This window comes from Sinocyclocheilus grahami, unplaced genomic scaffold, assembly GCF_001515645.1.
Source record: "Sinocyclocheilus grahami isolate Dianchi unplaced genomic scaffold, SAMN03320097.WGS_v1.1 scaffold117.1, whole genome shotgun sequence".
In the NCBI taxonomy this organism is placed as follows: domain Eukaryota; kingdom Metazoa; phylum Chordata; class Actinopteri; order Cypriniformes; family Cyprinidae; genus Sinocyclocheilus; species Sinocyclocheilus grahami.
This window is the reverse complement of record NW_015505296.1, coordinates 1,201,538-1,226,867: the sequence shown is the minus strand read 5'-3', so window position 1 is coordinate 1,226,867 and position 25,330 is coordinate 1,201,538. Positions and strand designations below refer to the sequence as shown.

General features: G+C 37.5%; 1 protein-coding gene across 1 annotated transcript in view; it reads left to right on the top strand.

Moving 5' to 3' along the window:
- The window catches only part of LOC107589568 (disks large homolog 5-like), a 72,719-nt gene extending 47,644 nt beyond the window's left edge, over positions 1 to 25,075 (top strand). The window contains exons 17-33 of the mRNA XM_016278058.1: positions 845 to 965; positions 2,921 to 3,065; positions 3,977 to 4,101; positions 4,204 to 4,293; positions 6,129 to 6,297; positions 11,854 to 12,016; positions 12,387 to 12,520; positions 12,613 to 12,777; positions 13,468 to 13,651; positions 14,760 to 14,908; positions 15,592 to 15,762; positions 18,953 to 19,149; positions 19,249 to 19,392; positions 20,158 to 20,285; positions 20,532 to 20,641; positions 23,734 to 23,843; positions 24,070 to 25,075. Coding sequence (XP_016133544.1) covers positions 845 to 965; positions 2,921 to 3,065; positions 3,977 to 4,101; positions 4,204 to 4,293; positions 6,129 to 6,297; positions 11,854 to 12,016; positions 12,387 to 12,520; positions 12,613 to 12,777; positions 13,468 to 13,651; positions 14,760 to 14,908; positions 15,592 to 15,762; positions 18,953 to 19,149; positions 19,249 to 19,392; positions 20,158 to 20,285; positions 20,532 to 20,641; positions 23,734 to 23,843; positions 24,070 to 24,173 — 2,409 coding nt within the window. The 3' untranslated portion in view covers positions 24,174 to 25,075. The remainder of the gene's footprint in view (positions 1 to 844; positions 966 to 2,920; positions 3,066 to 3,976; positions 4,102 to 4,203; positions 4,294 to 6,128; positions 6,298 to 11,853; positions 12,017 to 12,386; positions 12,521 to 12,612; positions 12,778 to 13,467; positions 13,652 to 14,759; positions 14,909 to 15,591; positions 15,763 to 18,952; positions 19,150 to 19,248; positions 19,393 to 20,157; positions 20,286 to 20,531; positions 20,642 to 23,733; positions 23,844 to 24,069) is intronic.
- The last annotated feature ends 255 nt before the right edge of the window (positions 25,076 to 25,330 follow it).

Genomic DNA, 25,330 nt, shown 5'->3' with positions numbered 1-25,330 from the left:
GCTATATTACTAAAGTATATATTTTAATATGATACATATTGTCTTAATATGATATGTGTTAAGTTATTATTATTATTATTTAGATTTATTCATTGTCATATTTAATTCATTTTCATATATTAATATCCGTTTTAAATAAATATTTGAATTGCCTAGTAACATAAATGCCAAACTGAAACTGAAGTTTCTTAAAGACTGTAGCAGTTGCCCATATGAAACACTGAGACGAAGATATTTGATAGATCAAAGATTTTAAACCTCAGTAGCAAAGATGAAAATATTCTAAATTAATTTAAACTGTTCAATGAATCACTTTGGCGATTAGTTAATGGAATTCAAAAGTGATTCAGAATATGATTTATCACTTCAAAGTATTCATATTCTTTACGTGGAATTGTACATGCTTCAGAAGTTTGGGATTTATTAAAAATGTATGCCAAAACATAATGGTAATTTTTGTAATACTAATAATAATAATATTATTTTTGTTTTTTAAAACAAGTCTCTTATGTTCACCAAGACATTTATCTGATTAAAAAATACACTATATACTGTATATATATATTTGAATGGTAGTGTAAATGACAACTTTTAAAATATCATTCTTCCTTGTAGTTAAAAAAAAAACAATGTGTCGTGATTCTTTAGATTTTTTTTTTTAACTGTGCTACATGTTAAATATTTCAAATAAATTTGGTACAGTGATCAAAAGTATAGTTTAACCATTTTCAGAGGAAATTCATAAAGATTTTGTATATCATTTGAAGAATGAAAAATCATTCTACCAGTTATTACAGAACTGCGTGCTGCATTATCTAATGCTGTGCGTGCATGTGTTTGGCAGAGTTATTCAAATGATGGTGACTCTGTGGAGCAGAGGGAGATGCTGTGTTCCTCTCCTAATCGACCTCACAGACACAGCGTGGGTTTTGTGCCTACAGCCTATAATGGAACCCTGCCTCCCAGTGAGTTAAACCCGCCCTAATCAGAGCCCGAGTGGCCCATGGTGCATTTCAATGTATCTCTTTAACAACACTCTCCCTACTCTCTCTCTCTGTCTGCATTTGCTCTGAGGAGCACAGTTCATCTTTATTCCGATCAAGGCTGCCTACAAAATTAATGTTTTACTTAATTTTATGGTGAACTCAGTTCTGGATAAGTGAATTGCTCATTTATGATAATCATGTAGAATATGGTTCAACGAGCTTGTTGATTTATCGAATGAAACCCATTTATAATTTTCATCTTTGAATGTTCATGCTATTGCTTAGTATGAAAATGCAGGGCTCAATTTTATGCATTTATCTTTTTTCCTGATTCTTTACTGCAGCATAAGGCTATTTTTATTGGTGAGCCCTGAAATGTGTCAGTTAGGTCTCATTTAATACAGTGACATATTTGCATTTTATTTTCTCATGTAAAGACGTAAAGCACATTGGCAGGACTGTAGATTTGTGTCAAAACAGGACAAACCACTCTGGGTGCTGCTTGATGCCTCAGTCACGTGACTATATAGTTCACATGGGGTTTGTGTGATAATGAGGTCTATTTTTACTTGATTTAAATATTCAAGCTTCCGAGCTTCCCCGCCGTCTGCTCATCTGTCGCCCAGAGCAGCTGGCTTTACTGGTGGAACTCAGTTCTGAAGACAAGCAAAAGCTTAGGTCTCATTTAATACAGTGACATATTTGCATTTTATTTTCTCATGTAAAGACGTAAAGCACATTGGCAGGACTGTAGATTTGTGTCAAAACAGGACAAACCACTCTGGGTGCTGCTTGATGCCTCGGTCACGTGACTATATAGTTCACATGGGGTTTGTGTGATAATGAGGTCTATTTTTACTTGATTTAAATATTCAAGCTTCCGAGCTTCCCCGCCGTCTGCTCATCTGTCGCCCAGAGCAGCTGGCTTTACTGGTGGAACTTAGTTCTGAAGACAAGCAAAAGTAAAAGCCAAAGTGTGACATCAATACAGTACACTTGGTGCCTCATGTAGTTTTTAAAATATTTGTGGCCATGTCTTTTGTTATGGGAAATATTAGATATGTTAAATTTAACTATGATCCAACATGATCTACCATAAAAAGTTGCATACTTGTTAAAAAGAAAATGTCCATATTTGTTACTGCATGATTTTCCTCGTATTTCAAAAATGATTTCTTTAAATTTGGACATTTTCTACAGCATGCCAGGAAAACAAGTAATGTCTTATACAAACTATTTGAGCTTTACTGATGTACTGCTTTCACTCTTGTTGCACAAGTTATTTTAAGTTAGGGGTGGGCGATATGGCAAAAATATCATATCAAGTTTTTTTTTTCTATAGGAAAATCACGATTCTTTATCATGTTGGTTTTACTATTTTGCAAGCTGTCTGAGCAGAACAGCCAAACTAATTTCCCCATTTTAAAAACAAAGCCTTACCTTCATAAAATAAAAACGAATGACAGATATTTAGGCCAAAGGGGGCAAGTCTTTGTGATTATTTTATTTACATTTTAAAGTACAAATATTTTTCTTTAATTTAGAAAAAATATAGAGTTATGAAGTATAAACCAGCATTTGGTCCGAAACTAGCTAGTCAGCATATAAGTGACAGCATATAATTTAGGCTAAGCTTGAAAACCCTGATTGCTATTATGCTGTCTTTAGTTTAAATGAACGAGTCAGCGGTAGCCCATTGATGGACATTTTCTAAAGGATTGGCACCTTTCAATTAGCCATAAATTCGAAAAAATACTCTTAATTTTTCTCACAATTTTGACTTCACTAACATCTTTTGACTGTGTGAGGAGAGCAGTAACCACAATAATAGTGGCAGAAATGAAAGATGTGAGTGCAGCGGGCAGTCGAAGGGGAGTGTGTGTTTCTCATTGAAGTGTTTTATTGGTTATTATGTGGTTGTGTTTAAGCTTCAGACTCAGCACATCGAGGACTGTCCCCCTGCTCTGCGGTAACGGCCGTTATGAAGAACCCCGTTTACATGGTGCGCAGTCATAGAGTTCACACTAACAACTGCCCTACTGTCGCCAACCAGATCAATCAGCAGCACACACACCCCAGGTACCACAGTTCCCACTGAGATAACCAACACTTACACACATATACTGTACTTCCACTGAAGACTGTACCTCCATCAAATACGGCAACTCTGTGGCAGTATCGACTTTTTCCATTCAATTTCCAATATTTGCCCCCTGGGTTTGATTTCCAGAACATTTGTTTTGCCTTCTTAAATGTATCAGTGTTGTCTTATGTCAAATACTTCAATTCAAGCAACTTCAGTCAATCAGAATATAGACCAATAAAGTCATCTTTACACTCCAAATGTTGAATAGAAGCTGCATCTGACATGGCATGTTTATTTACACAGATTGTTTAATGCTGCTCAAAGGTGGCATACATAGATTTACATGACAATTGTTTAATATAATGAAATTGCCTATATAATAAATCATAAAGAAAAACAGGAATTCATTACAGGGCAGAACTGCAATATTATGACAAATCATTATTAACAACCGTTTATGAATTAGTTTATTGCATTTTATGCATTAGAAAATGAAGACTTCACATTATTTATCTTACGAAAGAGGTATTTCTTCTTCACCGGTGACTGCTTCTGATCAGCCATTTTATTCATACACTCACAACATAAAAATTGATGCAAAATAAGCAGATCTAAATGGATTGCCGCAATCAGCACCTTTCATTCATTTTAGTGGCATTTTTGCCCCAAGCCCCTGTTCATTTCTAACCCTGGAAGGTATCACTTTAATGCAGAACAAGTGCATCCTAAATGTGAGTTATTGCAGTTAATGATGTTATCAAACTTTTAATTACATTGTGCTAAGTACAAGTAGTCGTTGTAGGTCATAAACAGGGTAATTATTTAATCTGTCAAGAGAATAATTGTTCCTTCACCCCATGATGAGTGTTTGCTGATCTGGTGTGTTTTCTTCTCTCCATCTCAGTCCTCAGCATCAAGGGCATCTGAGTCTGGACCTAAGCCAGAAACGCTCCGCAGACTACTCTGACTTGTCCCGGAGCAGCCGGGCCTCACACGGCACCAACTCCCTGCCGTCCAGCTCTAGACTCGGTCAGTCTCTGTCTTTAATCAAATATATCATCTGTTCCCCTCACACAGTAACTATTGAGCTTAAATAGTTTGTGTTTATTTTCTCCCTTTTGTTTCCTGAAGGCTCATCAAATAATTTGCAGTATCGCACTGAAAGGATAAAGATTCCCTCCACGCCACGCTATCCTCGCTCAATGCTGGGCTCAGAAAGAGGTGAGCCTCCATTCATGAATCCAGCAGATCTGAAATGATATTGGCTATGGTTGAACTGGAATATTAACTTACTCCTTTGTACATATTATGTGGTATAGACTGTAGGCTTCATACTACAATAAACTTTTCATGTGTCATGTGACTTCTATGTGTTTAAATGTAGTTATTTATGAAATCTTTCTGAAATAATGTATTTAGAGTTTTTAATCCAGTGTTGTCTTCCATAATGCAGTATGTAAATCTAAATAACCACCAGTAGCAGCAAAATGGTACAGGTAGTTAAAATGTCAGACTAAGCTAAATCAAGTAAAACATGTCAAGTAGAGCAGTGAATCTCAACCTTTTGGCGTACCGGACTCCAGTCCAATTCAGAACCATCCTCAAGGACCCCCAGAACAAAATTGACTCATTTGTGTCTTTGTGAGGACCAAATGCAGTCAAGTATAATTCAAGTTATTTGGCCATATCATCAGCTATATTAGAATTTTCTTTCATGGGAACATGTCATGTCAAAATATACAACATTTATACAAAAATTCATACTTTATACGGACCCCCTGGCCTTATGTCAAGGACCACTAGGGGTCCACGGACCCCTGGTTGAGAAACACTGAAGTAGAGAACACTTTGCACAAACAAGCCTGACATTTGTGTACACTGAAATATTGGAAGCCTGAATAAATAAACTGAGGCAAAGAGTCTGCACTTAGAGGTGTGCATATAAAAGAGGTTTTCTTTCTGTAACTAATAGTGATTCATACATAAAATTTAAGTTTCTGTTCACGTTCAGCATCAAATATAGACAAAGTAGTGGAAGTGAACTGTCCTGTATCCCAAAGTTTTCTTTTGTACAAGAATAGATCAATATAATGTATATTCATGGTATTTTTGTAATACTTTTTTGTGATTTTAAAATGAGCAAATATCGGCAATGTGAGAATCTTGATGATTTTAATGTTTTATTCAGCAATTAAGCTATAAAGAGTGTGCCATTCAACTAATTTTGCCTTTATTTCTTGTTTCACAACTTGCGAGTATGAGAGCGTTAAGACTGAGGTCTTTCAATAGCTAAATACATTTCTGATTTAAACTTCAGTAGCAAAATTGGCATTCAGGCATGTCCCTGTATGGCCCTTTTCACAATCATTCAAAAGTTTGGGGTCGGTACTTTTTTTAATGGTTTTGAAAGAAGTTTCTTACACTCAACAAGGCTACACTTAGTTTACTAAAAATACTAAAAACAGTAATATTATGAAATATATTACTGTTTATAAATTGTGATATATTTTCAAATGTCATTTATTTCTGTGTTTCGAAGCTGTATTTTCAGCATCATTACTCCAGTCTTCATTGTCACATGATTCTTCAGAAATCATTTTAATATGCTGATTTGCTGATCAAGAAACATTTCCTATTATAATCAATGTTGAAAACAGCTGTATTACTTAATACTTTTGTGGAAACTGTGATTATATTTTTATATTTAAGATTTTTTGAGAAAAAATAGAAAGTTAAAAAAAATAGCATGTATTTGTCATAAAAGTTGAATCATTGTAAATGGCTTTACTGTATTAATTTCATTAAAACACTGTAGTGTCTGTCTGTAAATATTGCTGTGTTTTACTATGTATTGTTATACTGCATGTTATTTTTAAGTACATTTTTGCTCTATATTACTTACAGTAAACATTGTGAGTCTAATTGGCCATGATGGCGAATGCATAAATATAGAGGTATATGGATTATCAAAAGGTGTCAAAATAGTTTCTTGTAAATGCGTGTTATTGTCACTGTAGAACCCATGCTGACTGTTGTTTCTCTGTGTTGTTCATCAGGGTCCCTGTCTCATTCAGAATGCAGCAGTCCCAGTCTCATCACGCCACCCCTGTCTCCTCTCAATCTGGAGACGTCCTCGTTCGCCTCCAGCCAGTCTCAGAGCTCCATCTCCACCCTGCCCAAGATCTCCGTCAGCCCCGTACCCACGGGAGAGCGGAGAAAAGACAGGTAAACTCCCGCTGCCTCGAGTTCTTCCTGCTGCGCACCCCCCAGCCCCTTCATCATGTTGCCAAGCAACAGCTCAATCTTATCCACATACGGCAGCCTGGCAAACTCAGAAGCCCTTTATCTGACTCCAATAATTGGACTGTGCGTGAATACAAAATAATGTATGTTGAAGGATCAGTCGTTCATATCGTCACCGTCGCTCACTGCGTGAGGACTCCAGTCCTCTACTATTTTAATCTGCACCGTCATATAAAATTCAGATCGACTTTTTAAGTGGAGTTTTGTAAACTAGGTCACTCATTCATTCCAGTTGTTCGTATGTATTTATTACAATTCTTCTCTACGTATTTGTCTTCCTCCAGAGTCCCTTGCGTGTGTCTCTCTCTTTCACAATCTGTTTTTCTCCTCTCTTCTTTGCTTCTCTGAATCTTTCAGATCTCTGTACCATAACCGATCCTTTCTGAGAATCCCTCTGGCTGCTAGGCCTAGGTTCTCCTCTCTCAGAAGCTTGAGGTTTGTTCCCTGCCAGTGACGCACAGGGAATGCCTGACAAACGTACTTGTTTGCTCCAAGTGGTTGGCTGTAGAAATCCCTGCTTCTCTGTGTTGTGTTAGCATACAGCCCAGGCTTTGTGTTAGTGGTGCTACGAGAAATATATTTACCACATGGAAATGCTGCATTACCAAAGTAAAATGGGTTGTGAAAGGCAGTTCATGAAGACTCTTGCTGATTAGTCAACTAGTGTTCAGGCAACCCAAAGGCCAGTTATGAAAGTGTTGTTTGAAAATTGTCCTCAATTACTCACCTTCATGTCATTCCAAACCAAGACTTTATTTCTTTGAAAGACAAATGAGTATATTTTTTATTAAATCTAAAGAAACTTGCATAGAGAGAAACGTAATCTATATGATTAATTCACATAGATTACTTTTACCTTTAAAAGTAAAGTTTAATCAAGTCTTCTGAAGAGATTGCTTTACATAAGATATAAAGTGATAAACATTAATCAACGCACATACATAAAGTAGAGTGTCAATCAACATGCAAGAACAAAACTCATTGGTCCTTGCGTGTCAAGTGCGGTTGAGCTTCTGTTTACCATATTGGATGTCCTCATATTTGTGATGATCAATGTTTATACGTGAAAAAATCCTAATTGAATCTGTTCAGCATATAAAGTGACCATATCTCTACAAAATTTTTGATTCAACAATTCAGTTCATATGAATTACGAGTACAATCTCTCTATGTACATTTCGAAGCTTGAACATTTTAGTGGAATTTCAACTTTCAATGGAGGGACAGAAATCTCGTACTTTTCATAAAAATATCTTTCATTATGTTTTAAAGGGGACATAACACACAAAGTTTCTGTCAGTCTCTTGTTAATCTTAAGTACTTACCTTCATATCTCTGAAGAGTCATTAGTTTTATTAGATTTATAAAAGACAGGTACAGCTTTACGCTTCTCTCCAAAAGCAGTCGAGCTCCTGGAGGCGTGCTGTGGGCGGAGCTAAAGAGTAACGAGCATGCAAAGCTTTTGCATAGCAATCGTCTGCAAGCTGTGACATCGACATAAAACCGGAACAAAAACGTTGAATTAAATTTTGTTTAATATGTTTATAAAACATTCATCACCGAAATGCCGGGAACAAACACACATGCGAAACTCCGTTGCTGCCCCGGAGAAACAAACTGCATCCACTTTTCCCTAGGGTTGGGTATCATTTGTTTTTTTTTCGATACCGGTGCCAAATCGATACTTTTAAAACAGTTCCGGTGCCTAAACGGTGCCTGAACCGATACTTATTAAAAAAAATAAATAAATAAAATAAAAATTCCCCCCAAAAATTATGGATTGGCCATTAGAATATAAATAGAGTAGAGAGTGCAAATGTTAAAGGGGCAAGTTTTTTTAATAAAAAAAAACAAGCAGATAAAATTAGAGGTAGCATTAGAATAGAGAGTGCTAGAGTTAGAGGGTCAAATGAAGATGAAAGAGATGTGTTTTTAGCCGTTTCTTGAAAATATTAAGGACTCAGCTGCTAGGATTGAGCTGGGCAGGTCATTCCACCAGGAGGGTACAGTTAATGTAGAAGTCTATGAAAGTTTTATCATAGGTAGAATGCAAAATGTTTCAATACAAGCATTTCAGTCAAATGTAATTTATGCAATATTTCAAACCTTTAACCCACTTTGGAAAATCAACCCATGGCAACAGTTTAAAAGTAGCCCAATTCTGTAGAAAAAAAACGTGGACTTGGCAACCCTGCATCCAACAAGAGCTACCAGAGTCAGCTTTGACTGATCACAGGTCGAGAATAAGGAGAGATGACTGACAAGACCATGCTGGAGTATTTGCTGCTCAACAGATTCTGAGTTCATTGACAAATATCTGATCTTGTAAGATGTGCTTGCTCCCTTTACACAGAACTGCGTGTGATCGCGAAATCGAAAGTGAAAGTAAACAGCGCAAACGCTCATTCAAAAATATTTAAATACACCGCATCCTGAGAGCGGCTTCCTGATGCGCCAAAATTCTATACAATATTAGAATGTTTAAAGGAGTGGACACAAAAAATGCGGGAGCGAAACACATGTTGCGGGAGCAGGCGGCAATGGACAGATTCAGCGGGAGTGGGATTAAGAAAACAGCAGAATCCCAGACATTTTGGACAATTAAGAAATCTCGGCCGGATGCATTTTTGTAGGTCCAAAAAGAGGGCATGTGAGGGGAAAAGAGGACGTATGGTCACCCTTATTTATAATCTATTGCTAATCGATGTATTCTTTTTAAAGTAGCATATGGAACATATTTTCTGCCTCATTCTGTGACAAGAAGCCTCATCAGATAACAAAAGGAAACATTTGACTGGTGTTGTGGAGTAAAAAGGTTATAATTTTCTCTTTTGTTGGACAACAGGTTTAGAAATGTGAATACAAGGTTTAGCTTCAGGAATTTTAATTTAAGCATGTTTAGCTTAGTTAACGGAAGGCTACCTGCTGCCATCAGAGCAAGTGTAATTACAACCAGAAAGAGCTTTATTGCCAAGTATGTTTGCACATACAAGGAATTTGTTATAGTGTCACAAGCTTCCAGTACACGGAGACAACAACAACACACAGATAATAAAAGTGAGATGTGAATAAAATACACATGCATAAATATAAACCACAAAAAAAAAAAAGAATAAATTGTATGTACAGGTGTGCTATAGATGGAATAGGAATAGAATAAAATAAAATAAGTTGTAGGGATGTACTAGGGTTTAGGGTGATAAATAAGTATAAGGTTATTGTACATACTGTACTTTAATTGCACAGTCGGAGAACATTAACTGTTCATTACTGCATTCACGCGCTCCTCGATGCTCTCATTTCCCGAGTTGTGCTTTTAAATCGGAATGTGAAAACAACATGGACACTCTCATTACTACAAAGATGTGTTGGATTTGTATTATTAGAGCTTTCCGACTTGAGTTCATGTGCATTTTCTCAGTCGGGAAATATTTTTTCTTGTGCGGTGCCACGATTATGTTTCTTACGTCCGTTTTGGAGAACCTGAGGACAAATATTTCAATCGATTGCTCGGGCATGGCACCGAAATGAGGCACCGAAATCTGCGTTCGGATTCGTTTCTAGTACATACCGGTTACATAGGTACCTGTGCTATATTGGTACCAGGCTTCGGTACCCAACCCTACTGTTCCCTTAACACTGGGATCTTAGGGAGGCTGAACAAGGTTATCTTTCCCTCACAACCAAAAACACACTTCTTTGATGACATTCTTTTTGAGCAAGTCCTGTGCAGCGTTGCCGACGACTTCCGTAACCCGAATGAGGCACGTTGATGGGCTGCTCTTGCTCTTGCTCTTGCTTTGGTTGATGTGCGCACGCTCTTCCGGGAGAAGTGCCCATACATAGAATTCCATCCTTTGTGACATCAAGAAGAGCCATACTTGGGGAAAAAACTTTCTGAAACTTATACGAACCCTGAAGGAATGTATTTGGCACAGAAATACTCTTTCATACGTCCAACAAGTTTTTTTTACTTTGGCCATGTTAAGCATGAGAATCCAACTCTTTAACAGTGTAAATAAGTCAGAATGCATGAAATGGCATTAGACCTCCCCTTTAAGAATGAACGGACATTATACATGTTTTGAATGACATGAGGGTGAGTAAATATGACAGAATTTTAATTTTTGTGTGAACTATCCCTTTAATACGACTACATGGAGGGGATCAGGTTTATAAATCTCAGTCAACATTTTCCTTCAAGTGGAGTTTAATTGGGTGTTATTGAGTAATCTTTCCCTGCTGCTTCTAATTTACTTTTTTGATTAACCTGCTCAGCAAGAGATTCCCCATGAATGTTAAATCTGTACAGAGCAGGTTTAGGTGTTTTTGGAGTAAATGTGTACTTAAGTGCTTAAGATTTTGGAGATACATTTATGATTTGCATGTCAGTTTGGCTGCTCTCGTCCTGAAAAGATCCAGATTTTGCTCCAATCAATCAGTCAGTCTTTTACAAAGTCTTGATTTTGTTTTGGGGGTGTACTAGAACAGGCTCTCATACTAGGTTGTTCGAAAAACAATTTTTTTTCACATATTTTACATTATTACAACACCTCTCTCCCCAGTCTGGCATGAACGGCTCGAATAGTTCCTGTATCAAATGAAGGCCTGCCTTCTGAAATACGAAATGTGCTGTGATTGGTTAGCTGGGCCAGTGTGTGTTGTGATTGGCAGCACTCGGCGCCTGGTCGGGAAATTTCATGACCCTTACCATCCGCCTGCAAGCTTCAGTGTAAATATTGCGTCAAAATCAAATCAATTTGAGCACAATTTAAACCTGGATGATTGTAACCACTCTAAGTTTGTCTGCCTTGGGAAAGCTAGCGTGTCCCCAACATAGTGATAACACTCGTTGCCTTCTCTAGTGCAGCTCAACCAGGTCTCATCCCATTCGTCGATATTTGTGATATCACAAATCCTGGAAAATATGCGTTGTAGTCTAAACGAGTCATTCGTTGTAGTTTTTGAAAAGTGATTTCTGTTAAATAAAATATCTCCTTTTGAAGTGGACTTTGAACTTTGTAACTTTGCAGATCGTTTTTATGCTCAAACAAACAGCAACATTATAGGCTAACTAAAGTTGAAAAAGTGAAAAAGCATAATAGGACCCATTTAAAGCATGGTTTTACTTGTTTGGGTGGTAAATCAGGCATTTGTACATGCATATTTAAATATTTAAGTTAGGAGAATTAGGATGAGTTAGGAGGAGGAGAATAAATGTATGACCTTCTGGATGTTTTATTGAAGTCCTGTATGCACACTTCCCTTCGCTTTCTACCCTGTTTGTGTGCCTCTCTGGCAGTTAGTCCTTCAAACTGCCAGTTCAGTAAATGTCTCTTGCTGTACACCCACCTGCATGGTTCTCCTCTGTCGCAGTATTTCAGCATCTACCCTGGTTAAAGCCCTGCAGACCAACTTCTATCTCGGCTGCTAATTATCTCTGATCTTGAAACTCACCCACATTTATCGCTCTGACAGGCCATACTTGGAGGAGCCTCGGAATGTCATTGTGCACAAAGGGGCGGAGCCTCTCGGCATCTCCATCGTGGGTGGAGAGAATGGAGGAATCTTTGTCTCTAAGGTGACCGGGGGCAGCATCGCACACCAGGCTGGACTGGAGTATGGAGACCAGCTACTGGAGGTTAGCATTAGCGCATCAATAACCCAAATGGGCTTTGAGAGAAAAGGATAGGAAATTGGAAGGTTTGTCAATTTTTTTTCTTGCCTTATTTACATTTTTAGGGCAAATTTAAATTCATGACCAGTCATTATTTTAAAATACAGCCCAATTAGAGGGTGCCACATATTTAAATAGGGTTTCTGTCCACATTGTTTCTATATTTCACACTTCATATGGAGGACCATCACACCCCAGGACATTTTATTTTGTTTATATAATTTTATTTTATGCACTTATTTTATGCAATTTTGTAAATCAGTAAAGCTGCATGCCATGTCAACTACTAATATGCATCATGCAACTCAAATATATTTTTGATTCTTTCTCTCAGTATAATGGGATAAACCTGCGCAATGCCACCGAGCAGCAAGCACGACTCATCATTGGCCAGCAGTGTGACACCATCACGATTATGGCCCAGTACAACCCACACATGTATCAGCTCGGCAACCACTCTCACTCCAGGTACAGCTCTTTTCCCTTTTCATTTAGCTCCGGTGAATGCAGGTTTGATCGCAAAGCGGGGTTGGTTTATTCTTGGCCATGTTATTCCATAGTTCCCGCTTGGAGCCAGTGAGCACTCGGTCTACCCCGCAGGGCAGTGGAGCCGCCACCCCAGATAACCACTCCACCATAGACACCCTGAGTGAACAGGATGAAGGCACGCTCACCCCATCCTCCAAACAGACGACACCCACCACCAGTCCCAGCAGCTTCATCAGGTACTGCTCAAATACTGTACATACAGTGAACTGCCTTGCTGTCTACTGCCTAGATAGCAGATGGATTTTAAGACAGCATTCTGACTGAATGTAATCACATAAATGACATATTTGGAATGCTCTACAAAGACATAAACATAAAAAAAAGTTTTTTTACTCGGAAGAGGTTTTTTAATTTTCACATTGATGGAAAAATTACAAGGTTCAAATATGCCAGAAAATGAAATGTATGCATGATTGAAACATACACCAAGATTAAAAACATGCATTTAGAAAAGAGAGATTTTTCATTAAATACATTTTAATTTAATACTGACTTTAACATGTTACTAAGCGAATCTTTTGATACTCAAGTGCATTGCACACAGTTTTGGATAAAAAAAAATATATAGATTTTTTTTTTATTATTGGTACTTTTTTTTTTATTGAAAAGCTAATAGGTATATTTATGATCATCACACTTATTCCACCATCTTGGATGAATTTTTACACTGAGCTTGTTGCAAAGCTGTTCTTTGGAATGCCTTCTCTTGGAAGGATGTGTGCAATGCTTTACAGAAATATTTTGTTCCTCTTCTCAAAGGAAGCATAAATATGCAGCTTACCTTTTGGAAAAACCAGGGTAACACAACACGAAATCCATGACTTTGGGTGACCCCCAGACTTTTTGTTTCTGCTCTTGAATGTCAGGATGTCTTCTGAGAGTTCCAAGAAAGTTCCGGAGCCTCGCTTGGTAACAGTGAGGAAGACTCAGGGGGAGCTGGGCATTCAGCTGTGTGGAGGAAACCTGCGGGGGATCTTTGTGGAGAGGCTGGAAGAGGACAGTCCTGCCAGAGGAGCGGATGGTCTTGTTCCTGGAGACATGATACTTGAGGTAAATGGAGATCACTGCTCTGTCTATGTAGTGCTTTTATGGGACTAGTGTGAACAGAAATGGCGAGACAGCAGTTCTTTGTTAGACAAATAAGAATGACTTCCTTTTTTGAGTTTTTTGGGAGTGAGTTTTTATGCTTTTAGTGACAGCCCTAAGTGTTACAATCAAGTCAAGACTAACAGGTTTCCGGAAGCAGCTTAACATTGGCACAGTTAGACTTTTAAGCTGAACATTATGATTTAACTTTCTACGCTATATAGTGCTGCAGCGATGACGCATTTCACCCTCGTTCCCTTGACAAAAAGCCAACTGGAATTTTTTCCATTGGCTTTCAGATTAGTGCAGAAAGTAAGCTCTGTGACCAACAAAAGTTATGATTCTTACACATTTTGTTAATCAAGATAATCTTCACAAATGAACAAAACCTTTATTAATTTAAAGCATAAATACAGTGAGTAAGCTAAGTTAGGCTATAAATGAACTACACCACGATCACACAATTTCAATGTCACCATCACTAATCTTCCAATAACTCTTGTAGCTTTTGTTTAAAATGTACAAGTAGTAATGTTTAAGTTAGAATAGTTTGCATGAGCACATGTCTAAAAAAATGAAAATGAAAATAAAATGCTCACTTGTTTTAGGACTCCTTGCCGCAATCTTATTTGCTAGCATTTATTACAGCCTCATCCACTGCCTGTATTGTTGTCCTCTAATTCAAATGTCAGTATGCTTTCTTAATGTTTTTGATTGATCACTTTGCTTTTTGATGCATGGAGGGAAGTTGGTAATATCCCATTCCTGGCATGGATATATTCAGACCTGTGTCAGCCATGGCAACAGCACTTTTTTTCAAGACAAAGCAAAGAAGTTGTTGTGTTTCGCTTCACGTTATATTAGATATGCAATGGAAATCAATCAGGAACCCTTAAAATTGATGCCTGTAATTTTTTTTTTTCCTAACAACTGTTAAAATAGTTATTCCCAGTATAATTCATTTACAGTGATTTAGAAGCTACAAACTTTTTCCTTTTTTGGTTACATTTTTGAGATTGGATATTTAAACTAAATGTGATTACACCCTTTCGATTGTTCTTTGTTCATCCAGTATGGCTCAGTCAGCATGAAGAATAAGACTGTGGAGGAGGCATACCTGGAAATGCTGAAGCCTGCGGAAACAGTGACATTCAGAGTCCAGCATCGTCTGGATGAGTTCAACAAGGTGAAGGACGCTCCTGGAGATGGATTCTATATCAGGTACAGCATGGTCTCATCGGCATTGACATGCATCTCCATTCACGGCCACTTACCGCTTCCCTAGAACCAAATGCCAGTGTTTGGGCCTTGTGTGTGCTGCTCTAAATATAGATATGTGAGAAAACTGCTGCAATGGAAATCTTTTAATCTCTTTAATTATGTTTAGGATGGAGGGTGAGATATTGTATCTGGCGGTGAAGACTGTATCACCAAATCTCCATAATTTGTGTTCTATAATCGTAGCTGTGGTAATTAGACGGTTCGAGACAGAGATGCATTGTGTCTGCGCGGTGGAAAAAGAATAATGGAAGAGGGCTGTTCAGAAATAGCCATGTTTGTCTTTGCAAATGAAATTCTGTGGCCCGCAGCTGTTGCAGGCGCTTTTTATGCCTGCTCTCCCATGATGTCACAGGCTGTAAATAATCTCCGTCAATCCGCATGTCATGAATGAGCAGGGATGAGGAGTTATGGGTGGCTGCTAAAAGCCGCCTTGTGCTACTCCCAGGAATGAAGGATCGGCTCTGTCCCGGCCTCTTCCTGAATTTTTCATTCGTTCTTTCCTTCCTTTATTTTTCTTTGTCTTCTGGACTCTTTTCATTTGACTCGTATTACCTCATTCTTGCAGTCTTTTCATGTATAATGCTGTCACTTGTTGAATTATTCATGTTTTCTTTCTCTTCCAGAGCACTTTATGACCGAGTGGCTGAGACTGAGCTCGACCTCTCGTTTAAGAAAGACGACATCCTCTATGTGGATGACACGCTACGAAATGGCAACTTCGGCACCTGGATGGCCTGGCAACTTGATGAAAATGCACAAAAAATTCAAAGAGGCCAGATCCCTAGCAAATATATGTGAGTCACATTCTTAGACACGATCTTTAGAAAGCATCATATTATTAATACTTTTATTTGAATTAGTACTTTTTTGACCGTAAAGACATAATGTTATAAAAGATTCTATTTTAGATAAATGCTTTTCTTCAAACTTCTTCAAAATCCTGTAAAAAAGAAAAAAAAAACACACTTCCTCACTTTGTGTGCTTCATTACGCAGCACAGCAGTTTTCAAATATTAATAAAAAGAAGAAATGTTTCTTGAGCACCAAATCAGATTATTAGCATGATTTCTGAAGGATCATATGACAGTGAAGACTGAAGTAATGATGCTGAAAATTCAGCATCGCCCTCACAGGAATAAAATACATTTTTAAATATATTAAGTTAAGTTAGTTTAAATTATAATTATATTTTACAATATTATTGTTTTACTGCATAATAAATAAATAAATGGTGAACATAAGACACCCTTTCCCCCCCAAAAATTAAGAAAAAAAATTGACTGACCAAAAACTTTTGAATGCTAGGGTATAAATATTGGTTGACATTTGGCCATTTTTAGTTTTTTCAATTATTATTATTTTTTTTTTTTTTTGCATCAGCTGATAACCGTTCCCACTTGGCTGATTAAATTTTTTTTTATGCTATTATTATATAATTGTATATTTTATTTTTTTGATTGATCACTTTGCTTTTTGATGCATGGAGGGAAGTTGGTAATATCCCATTCCTGGCATGGATATATTCAGACCTGTGTCAGCCATGGCAACAGCACTTTTTTTCAAGACAAAGCAAAGAAGTTGTTGTGTTTCGCTTCACGTTATATTAGATATGCAATGGAAATCAATCAGGAACCCTTAAAATTGATGCCTGTAATTTTTTTTTTTCCTAACAACTGTTAAAATAGTTATTCCCAGTATAATTCATTTACAGTGATTTAGAAGCTACAAACTTTTTCCTTTTTTGGTTACATTTTTGAGATTGGATATTTAAACTAAATGTGATTACACCCTTTCGATTGTTCTTTGTTCATCCAGTATGGCTCAGTCAGCATGAAGAATAAGACTGTGGAGGAGGCATACCTGGAAATGCTGAAGCCTGCGGAAACAGTGACATTCAGAGTCCAGCATCGTCTGGATGAGTTCAACCAGGTGAAGGACACTCCTGGAGATGGATTCTATATCAGGTACAGCATGATCTCGTCTGCATCAACATACATCACCATTCATGGCCACTTTCCGCTTCCATAGAACCAAATGCCAGTGTTTGGGCCTTGTGTGCGCTGCTCTAAATATAGATATGTGAGAAAACTGCTGCAATGGAAATCTTTTAATCTCTTTAATTATGTTTAGGATGGAGGGTGAGATATTGTATCTGGCGGTGAAGATCGTATCACCAAATCTCCATAATTTGTGTTCTATAATCGTAGCTGTGGTAATTAGACGGTTCGAGACAGAGATGCATTGTGTCTGCGCGGTGGAAAAAGAATAATGGAAGAGGGCTGTTCAGAAATAGCCATGTTTGTCTTTGCAAATGAAATTCTGTGGCCCGCAGCTGTTGCAGGCGCTTTTTATGCCTGCTCTCCCATGATGTCACAGGCTGTAAATAATCTCCGTCAATCCGCATGTCATGAATGAGCAGGGATGAGGAGTTATGGGTGGCTGCTAAAAGCCGCCTTGTGCTACTCCCAGGAATGAAGGATCGGCTCTGTCCCGGCCTCTTCCTGAATTTTTCATTCGTTCTTTCCTTCCTTTATTTTTCTTTGTCTTCTGGACTCTTTTCATTTGACTCGTATTACCTCATTCTTGCAGTCTTTTCATGTATAATGCTGTCACTTGTTGAATTATTCATGTTTTCTTTCTCTTCCAGAGCACTTTATGACCGAGTGGCTGAGACTGAGCTCGACCTCTCGTTTAAGAAAGACGACATCCTCTATGTGGATGACACGCTACGAAATGGCAACTTCGGCACCTGGATGGCCTGGCAACTTGATGAAAATGCACAAAAAATTCAAAGAGGCCAGATCCCTAGCAAATATATGTGAGTCACATTCTTAGACACGATCTTTAGAAAGCATCATATTATTAATACTTTTATTTGAATTAGTACTTTTTTGACCGTAAAGACATAATGTTATAAAAGATTCTATTTTAGATAAATGCTTTTCTTCAAACTTCTTCAAAATCCTGTAAAAAAGAAAAAAAAAACACACTTCCTCACTTTGTGTGCTTCATTACGCAGCACAGCAGTTTTCAAATATTAATAAAAAGAAGAAATGTTTCTTGAGCACCAAATCAGATTATTAGCATGATTTCTGAAGGATCATATGACAGTGAAGACTGAAGTAATGATGCTGAAAATTCAGCATCGCCCTCACAGGAATAAAATACATTTTTAAATATATTAAGTTAAGTTAGTTTAAATTATAATTATATTTTACAATATTATTGTTTTACTGCATAATAAATAAATAAATGGTGAACATAAGACACCCTTTCCCCCCCAAAAATTAAGAAAAAAAATTGACTGACCAAAAACTTTTGAATGCTAGGGTATAAATATTGGTTGACATTTGGCCATTTTTAGTTTTTTCAATTATTATTATTATTTTTTTTTTTTGCATCAGCTGATAACCGTTCCCACTTGGCTGATTAAATTTTTTTTTATGCTATTATTATATAATTGTATATTTTATTCATTTACATGAGTATTATGTGAATATGTGGTAATGTTTAGAGTTAGTGTTTAATTTCAGCAATCTTGAGTACAAATTGCGGTCATTTTTTTTTTTTGCATCAGCTGATAACCGTTCCCACTTGGCTGATTAAATTTTTTTTTATGCTATTATTATATAATTGTATATTTTATTCATTTACATGAGTATTATGTGAATATGTGGTAATGTTTAGAGTTAGTGTTTAATTTCAGCAATCTTGAGTACAAATTGCGGTCATTAAAATGTATTATGTATAAACTGCCACATACTAGATTTATAGTTTCTGATTTCATTCAACCACTAGTTAGAAGCAACTTGATGCAACTGAATTCATGTGTTTAGAATAAAGCATACGCTTACCTCAGACACAAAAATGTGTGCATACATAGGTTCTGGCTAGTTTTTAAATGAACTGAATAACAGGAGGTAACAGTATGAAAACATACAGACGACCGCAGTTGTGTAACCTGGACTCATGTTCTGCTTGTAGGATGGATCAGGAGTTCTACCGCAGACACAGTATGACGGAACTGAAGGACGAGACGGGCTCCAGTAAGACCCTCTCCGCAGCCGCACGCAGATCCTTCTTCCGCAGGAAGCAGAAGCACAAACGTAGCAGCTCCAAAGATGGGAAAGACGTCATAGCCTTAGACGCAATCAGCACAGACTCTATTCCATTCTTAGATGGTGAGACTCTCCAGTTTCCCATAATGTAGTGCTGCTGAAATTAGCATTTTGATGAGATTGTTGTTGACCCTGTTTTTTTTTTTTTTGTGATGTGGACAGATTTTGTGAGTCTGGCCTATCAGAGAGTGCAGAAGATCGACTGCACGTCTCCCAGACCGGTGCTGATCCTCGGCCCGTTGGTGGATCCGGTTAAAGACATGCTGGTCAAAGAATCCCCCGAGAAATTCAGCAGATGCATGCTTGGTAATTGTCCACTAGTTTTTAACTACAGTGCGATCTCTGTTGAAATTATCTTCGTAATCCTAGTATACGGTTAACAATTTATGCCTTATGGCATTGGGATTCATCAGTACTTGTATCTGACTGACACCGTCCTCATATACAGATATCAATATAACTTATTTTTTCAGTGTATGAAAGCAAATAATTGAAGACACTTCAGGCATTTTAGTAGGCCAATTGAATACTGCTGTTTACTAGAGCTACAAAGATAATCAATACATTAACTCTGAGCGAATTTAGCCGTTTTCTTAGTATTTTCTGTAATAGACAGCACAGTCATTTATAGACAACAGCATTATCAAATACTTTTATACTAATATCAAAAGTCAATCAATTGACTTATACTTAAAAACAATCAATTATATAACAACACCTGACTTATGCAATGTTGTTATTATCTAAAACTAATAAAAATAAATGTTCTGAATAGTTATTTGGGGAAAACTTAATGTTCACTTAATTAAATAGACTTAGTACGAGCTGTCATTTTATTTGAATTTGTTAATATTGAACTTTATAAAGGACTGTGTTTAATTGCATATTAGTTTTTGCTGTGGTAACACAATTGATATCTAGAAACTGGAAAATTCTCTGGTATTACTATCAGATCATTTTGGTATTGTGAAAACTTATGATAATAATCAGTAATGGAGAAATGAGACTGGTTCAGTCTAATGATGGTGTTGAATATGAGTGTGCTGAGCTTTGTTTGTTCTGCTCATCCAGAGGTGATGAAGGCTTCCCAGCAGGCCATCGAGCGCGGAGTGAAAGACTTTCTCTTCATCGACTACAAACGGAGGAGTGGCCATTTTGATGTGACTACTGTTGCCTCCATCAAGGAGATCACAGACAAGGTTTGTCCACGCGTCTCAGTCAATGTTTTATCATGTTCATTTGAGATAATATGGCCCTTAATAATAAGCTAAACTCTGATAAATATCTTTTAATTCGATTAGTATCAAAAGCTAAGGCTCATGTTTGTTGATTGTGCTTGCAGGATTGCTTTCAGCAAGCTCTTGTTTCTCTGTTTGCAGTCGCTCATGCTGTATATGTGTAACATGACTCAGACCTGTTCTGTGCTGTGTCGTTCTCTCTCGTAGGACTGTCACTGTTTGCTTGACATTGCACCTCACGCTATCGAACGGCTTCACAGCGTTCACATTTACCCAATCGTCATTTTCATTCGCTACAAAAACGCAAAGCAGATAAAGTAAGTGTCCACATCCCTCTTCACAAGTACTTCTCGAATATTTCAGCCAGTTAGAGAGCCAGCTGAGCTCTTGGGTGTCCTTGTGGGACCCGTCCAAACACACACACACACACTCTGTTTAAGGCTCTCCTGGCACATTTGTATGCCAAGAAGTTCCTGTGCGCTCCCTCAGGGCCCTGGAGACATTTGGGAGATGGAGAGCAGTTTTACTGTGTAGGCTGCATTTGACTTGGAAGAACTGCTGTTAAATGGATGAACATCTTGGCTCACTTTTGCCATAACGTTCCACAGATATAGGGCAAGATATACGTAGGCAGCCGCTTCACTCTTTTCTGTCTGTGTCTCTCTCCTTCACTTTTGCTCAAGGTTGTCCAGCTGAAGACTGCTTTGTGAGACCCCCTGGCCAGTTTATCAGGAAAATATAAGGAAAATTAAAGCCGACTGTAGACTGTTAATATGCATATCACGGGTTCACAGCATACTGTACTGATAGCTCTCTAGGGGTGCGAGACTTAAAAGGACAATAAATCCCAGCTTTATTCTCCTGATAGCGCTGCATAACTGTGCCTTTAGCTCTCTTCAGCACTTTCGTGTAGAGTTGTCAGAGCGCTAATGGTGCAAAGTCGTCCCAACAGAGGTTTTTAAATTGGCGATTTCCCAGAAGGATTAGAAAATCAAGCCTGCACTCGATCGCTATGGGGATTAATACAGGTCGTCTTTGACCTGCTGACTAGCACCTACTTAATATAAAGGCTACCAGAGTTAATCAGTCCTGCTCTCATTAGCACTCAGCATCATGACACCACGTCATTTACAAAGACTTCATAGGCTCTTGCATTTCCTGGAATTCAGAAAGGCTGTATGAAAACTCACGTGCACATACACCAGGGCTGGTTGGCATATTAAATATTTGTGATATGTTTACCAGGATTCTGGACCAGTATGAAATAAAGCAAGTATTATATATTACCATGATTTTAATACAATTTCTGAAGTCTCTTTATGGCATTTTCCCATGTATTAAAATGTTTTAGGGGGGAAAAAAAAAAACTATATATATATATATACTGTATATAAAGTGGTGTGAAAAAGTGTTGGCCCCCTTCCTGATTTCTTATTTTTTTGCATGTTTGTCACACTTTAATGTTTCAGATCATCAAACCAATTTAAATATTAGTCAAAGATAACACAAGTAAACACACCATGCAGTTTTTAAATTAAGGTTTTTAAAACAAAATTCAAAACTACATGGCCCTGTGTGAGGATTTTGCCCCCCTGTTAAAACTGTGGTTTATCACACCTGAGTTCAATTTCTCTAGCCACACCCAGGCCTGATTACTGCCACACCTGTTCGCAATCAAGAAATCTCTTAAATAGGACCTGCCCGACAAAGTGAAGTAGACCAAAAGATCCTCAAAAGCTAGACGTCTTGCCGAGATCCAAAGAAATTCAGAAACAAATGAGAAAGAAAGTAATTGAGATCTATCAGTCTGGAAAAGGTTATAAAGCCATTTCTAAAGCTTTGGGACTCCAGCGAACCACAGTGAGAGCCATTATTCACAAATGGCAAAAACATGGAACCGTGGAGAATCTTCCCAGGAGTGGCCGGACGACCAAAATTACCCCAAGAGCACAGCGACGACTCATCCAAGAGGTCACAAAAGACCCCACAACAACATCCAAAGAACTGCAGGCCTCACTTGCCTCAGTTAAAGTCAGTGTTCATGACTCCACCATAAGAAAGAGACTGGACAAAAAATGGTCTGCAAAGACGAAAAACCGCTGCTGAGCAAAAAAAACTAAGGCTCGTCTCAGTTTTGCCAGAAAACATCTTGATGATCCCTAAGACTTTAGGGAAAATACTCTGTGGACTGACGAAACAAAAGTTTAACTTTTTGGAAGGTGAAGACTTTGGAGTGGCCTAGTCAAAGTCCTGACCTGAATCCTATTGAGATGCTGTGGCATGACCTTAAAAAGGCGGTTCATGCTCGAAAACCCTCCAATGTGGCTGAATTACAACAATTCTGCATAGATGAGTGGACCAAAATTCCTCCACAGCGCTGTAACAGACTCATTGCAAGTTATCGCAAACGCTTGATTGCAGTTGTTGCTGCTAAGGGTGGCCCAACCAGTTATTAGGTTTAGGGGGCAGACACTTTTTCACACATGGCCATGTAGTTTTGGATTTTGTTTTTCCTTAATAATAAAAACCTTCATTTAAAAACTGCATGTTGTGTTCACTTGTTATCTTTTACTAATATTTAAATTTGTTTGATGATCTGAAACATTAAAGTGTGACAAACATGCAAAAAAACAAGAAATCAGGAAGGGGGCCAACACTTTTTCACACCACTGTATATGTGTGTGTTATGTGTTGTTATATTGGTGCTTTAATAATTTAACATGGTTTAATAATCTTTTTTTTTTTTTTTTTTTTTTTTTTTTTTTTTTTTTTACAGTTTTACTATTAATTTTAATTTAATAGGTAAATAAGTAAATGTCATATCTAGTAAAAATGCATTATTATATTATATACATACCATTTTAACTACACATGCTCATACAGACAGCACCTGTCCCAGGAGGGTGATTACATATACTTTAGACACCTATATATTTTTTTTACTTTTATTTTTTATTTTATATGTAATATAAAAAAAATTTATTGGAAACTAAGTTAAAAATTAAAATGTTAAAATGCAATATAGGAAATCTAGTGAAAATACAATATTATATATATCTACCACTTTGTTTACTTTTTTTATTTTATTTTATTTTATCTTGCATTATATCTTTTTTTTTGCCCATTTAACACGCACTGACACAGACGACACCTGTCACAGCCAGGTGTTTACATAGATGTTCAGTTGTTTTGCCCTGCAGGAATCTATTTCTCGAGGGAGATACACACTTTTACTCTGTTTTCGTATTTAACAGCTGATGTCTTCATTTTGCTAGCGTTTTATTATTATGCACCCGTCCAAAATGTTGCTGCTTGAATCACGTTTGTCTCAAAAGAACAATGTCATTGTGCCAGTTTAATCTTGTAATGTCATTATGTGTGAAGTCTGAATGACTGTTTCCCTGTGTAGAGAGCAGAAGGATCCAGTTTATCTGCGGGATAAAGTCTCTCAAAAACATTCCAAGGAGCAGTTTGAGATTGCACAGAAGATAGAGCAGGAATATAGCAAATTTTTCACAGGTTTGTTATTCTTATCTGCCTCGGTGTATGAATTACCATTTGGGGGCAGTGAGATTTTTTTAAAGAAAGAAATGAATACTTTTATTCAGCAAGCACGTATTAAGTTGATCAAAAGAGTAAAGGCATTTATAATGTTACGAAAGATTTCGGTTTCAAATACATGCTGTTCTTTTGAACTTTCAATTCATGAAAGCTTGACTCGCTGTTGTTTGGTGTTTCCTTACAGGTATCGTTCAAGGAGGCACCTTCCCTTACATTTGCACTCAGATCGTCACTATTGTGGATCAGGAACAGAGCAAAGTTCTGTGGACGCCGCTGGGCTCCCCGTAGACTTACAAACACTAGACTTTATACACAACGCACGCGAAGGTACACTAACGTTATGAGCGTCACGTTAAGATAGTGATTCTTTTTTTTTTCGTCTATTAATTTTTATTACGTTATTAATTGCAACTTTTATTTGGATGTGTGTGTGTGTGTGTGTATGCAGATGCAGGACGATAGCACTGAAGTATTTGTTCATTTGGTTTCGGTCTTCCTGACGGACATAGCAATGCTGCATTTAAGACACTCGTTTACAGAGCAATCAGTCAGTGAATTGTTTTAACGTCTGCCTGAATGTGAAGTCCCTCATACAAGCAGCCCTGCACCAAAACTGTATGCGTGACACCCTCCCATGTCTAACATATCAGCTCAAGGACTGAATCCTCGTCTCATGGTTTAAGAGTCATTTGTGGCCAAGTTTGTTGTGTAGATGTCAGTGAGCGTTGCTTTGAATCGTAGTGCTTATCTATGGAGCTGAGACCGATTCTACGGGCCGAATGGAAGTGCCTTTGGAGATCCACTGAGCGTATGACAATGGCATGAGGTGAAAGCCTGGTATTTAAACCGTAAAACTTCTCAGATTGCACTCCAGGGCTAGACAGACCACTGTGTACTATGAGATCTCGAAGCATTCTCATATTAGAGCTTATATTTAAAGAGAATATCCCATGTAACACTTGTACTCGTGCATACGAACTGAAGTACGGGCGCACATGTATGCGTATGCAATTTCATCAAAATATATAGAAATATATTTACTGTATTTTTACTAGGCTATAGTCCTAGGGGAGTGTGACGGAGTGTCACATCTTAGCAAATATCAGCATGTTTGTGTGTGTGTGTGCGAGAGAGCGAATGCACGTTTCTGTTCGTGTATGTTTGTCAGTCTTTTTTATTTGTACTACACACAAAAAAAACATCACGAAAAGAAAAGTTGCAGGGTAAACCTGAAACGGTTTTCTTAAATCGGTTTAAATGTTAGTGGTTTTTCATTGCTATTTAATTTTTTTTATTATTATTATTCAAGAGGCATGTTATGTCTCATGCAGACCAGTAGCCCCATTAATGTTGTGCCAAAAAAAGTCATTTTCTTTCGTTTTTCTGTTTTGCACTTCCAATGTTCTGAACTCTAAACAAATGACTGTTTGTAGGTTTCCAGTGGA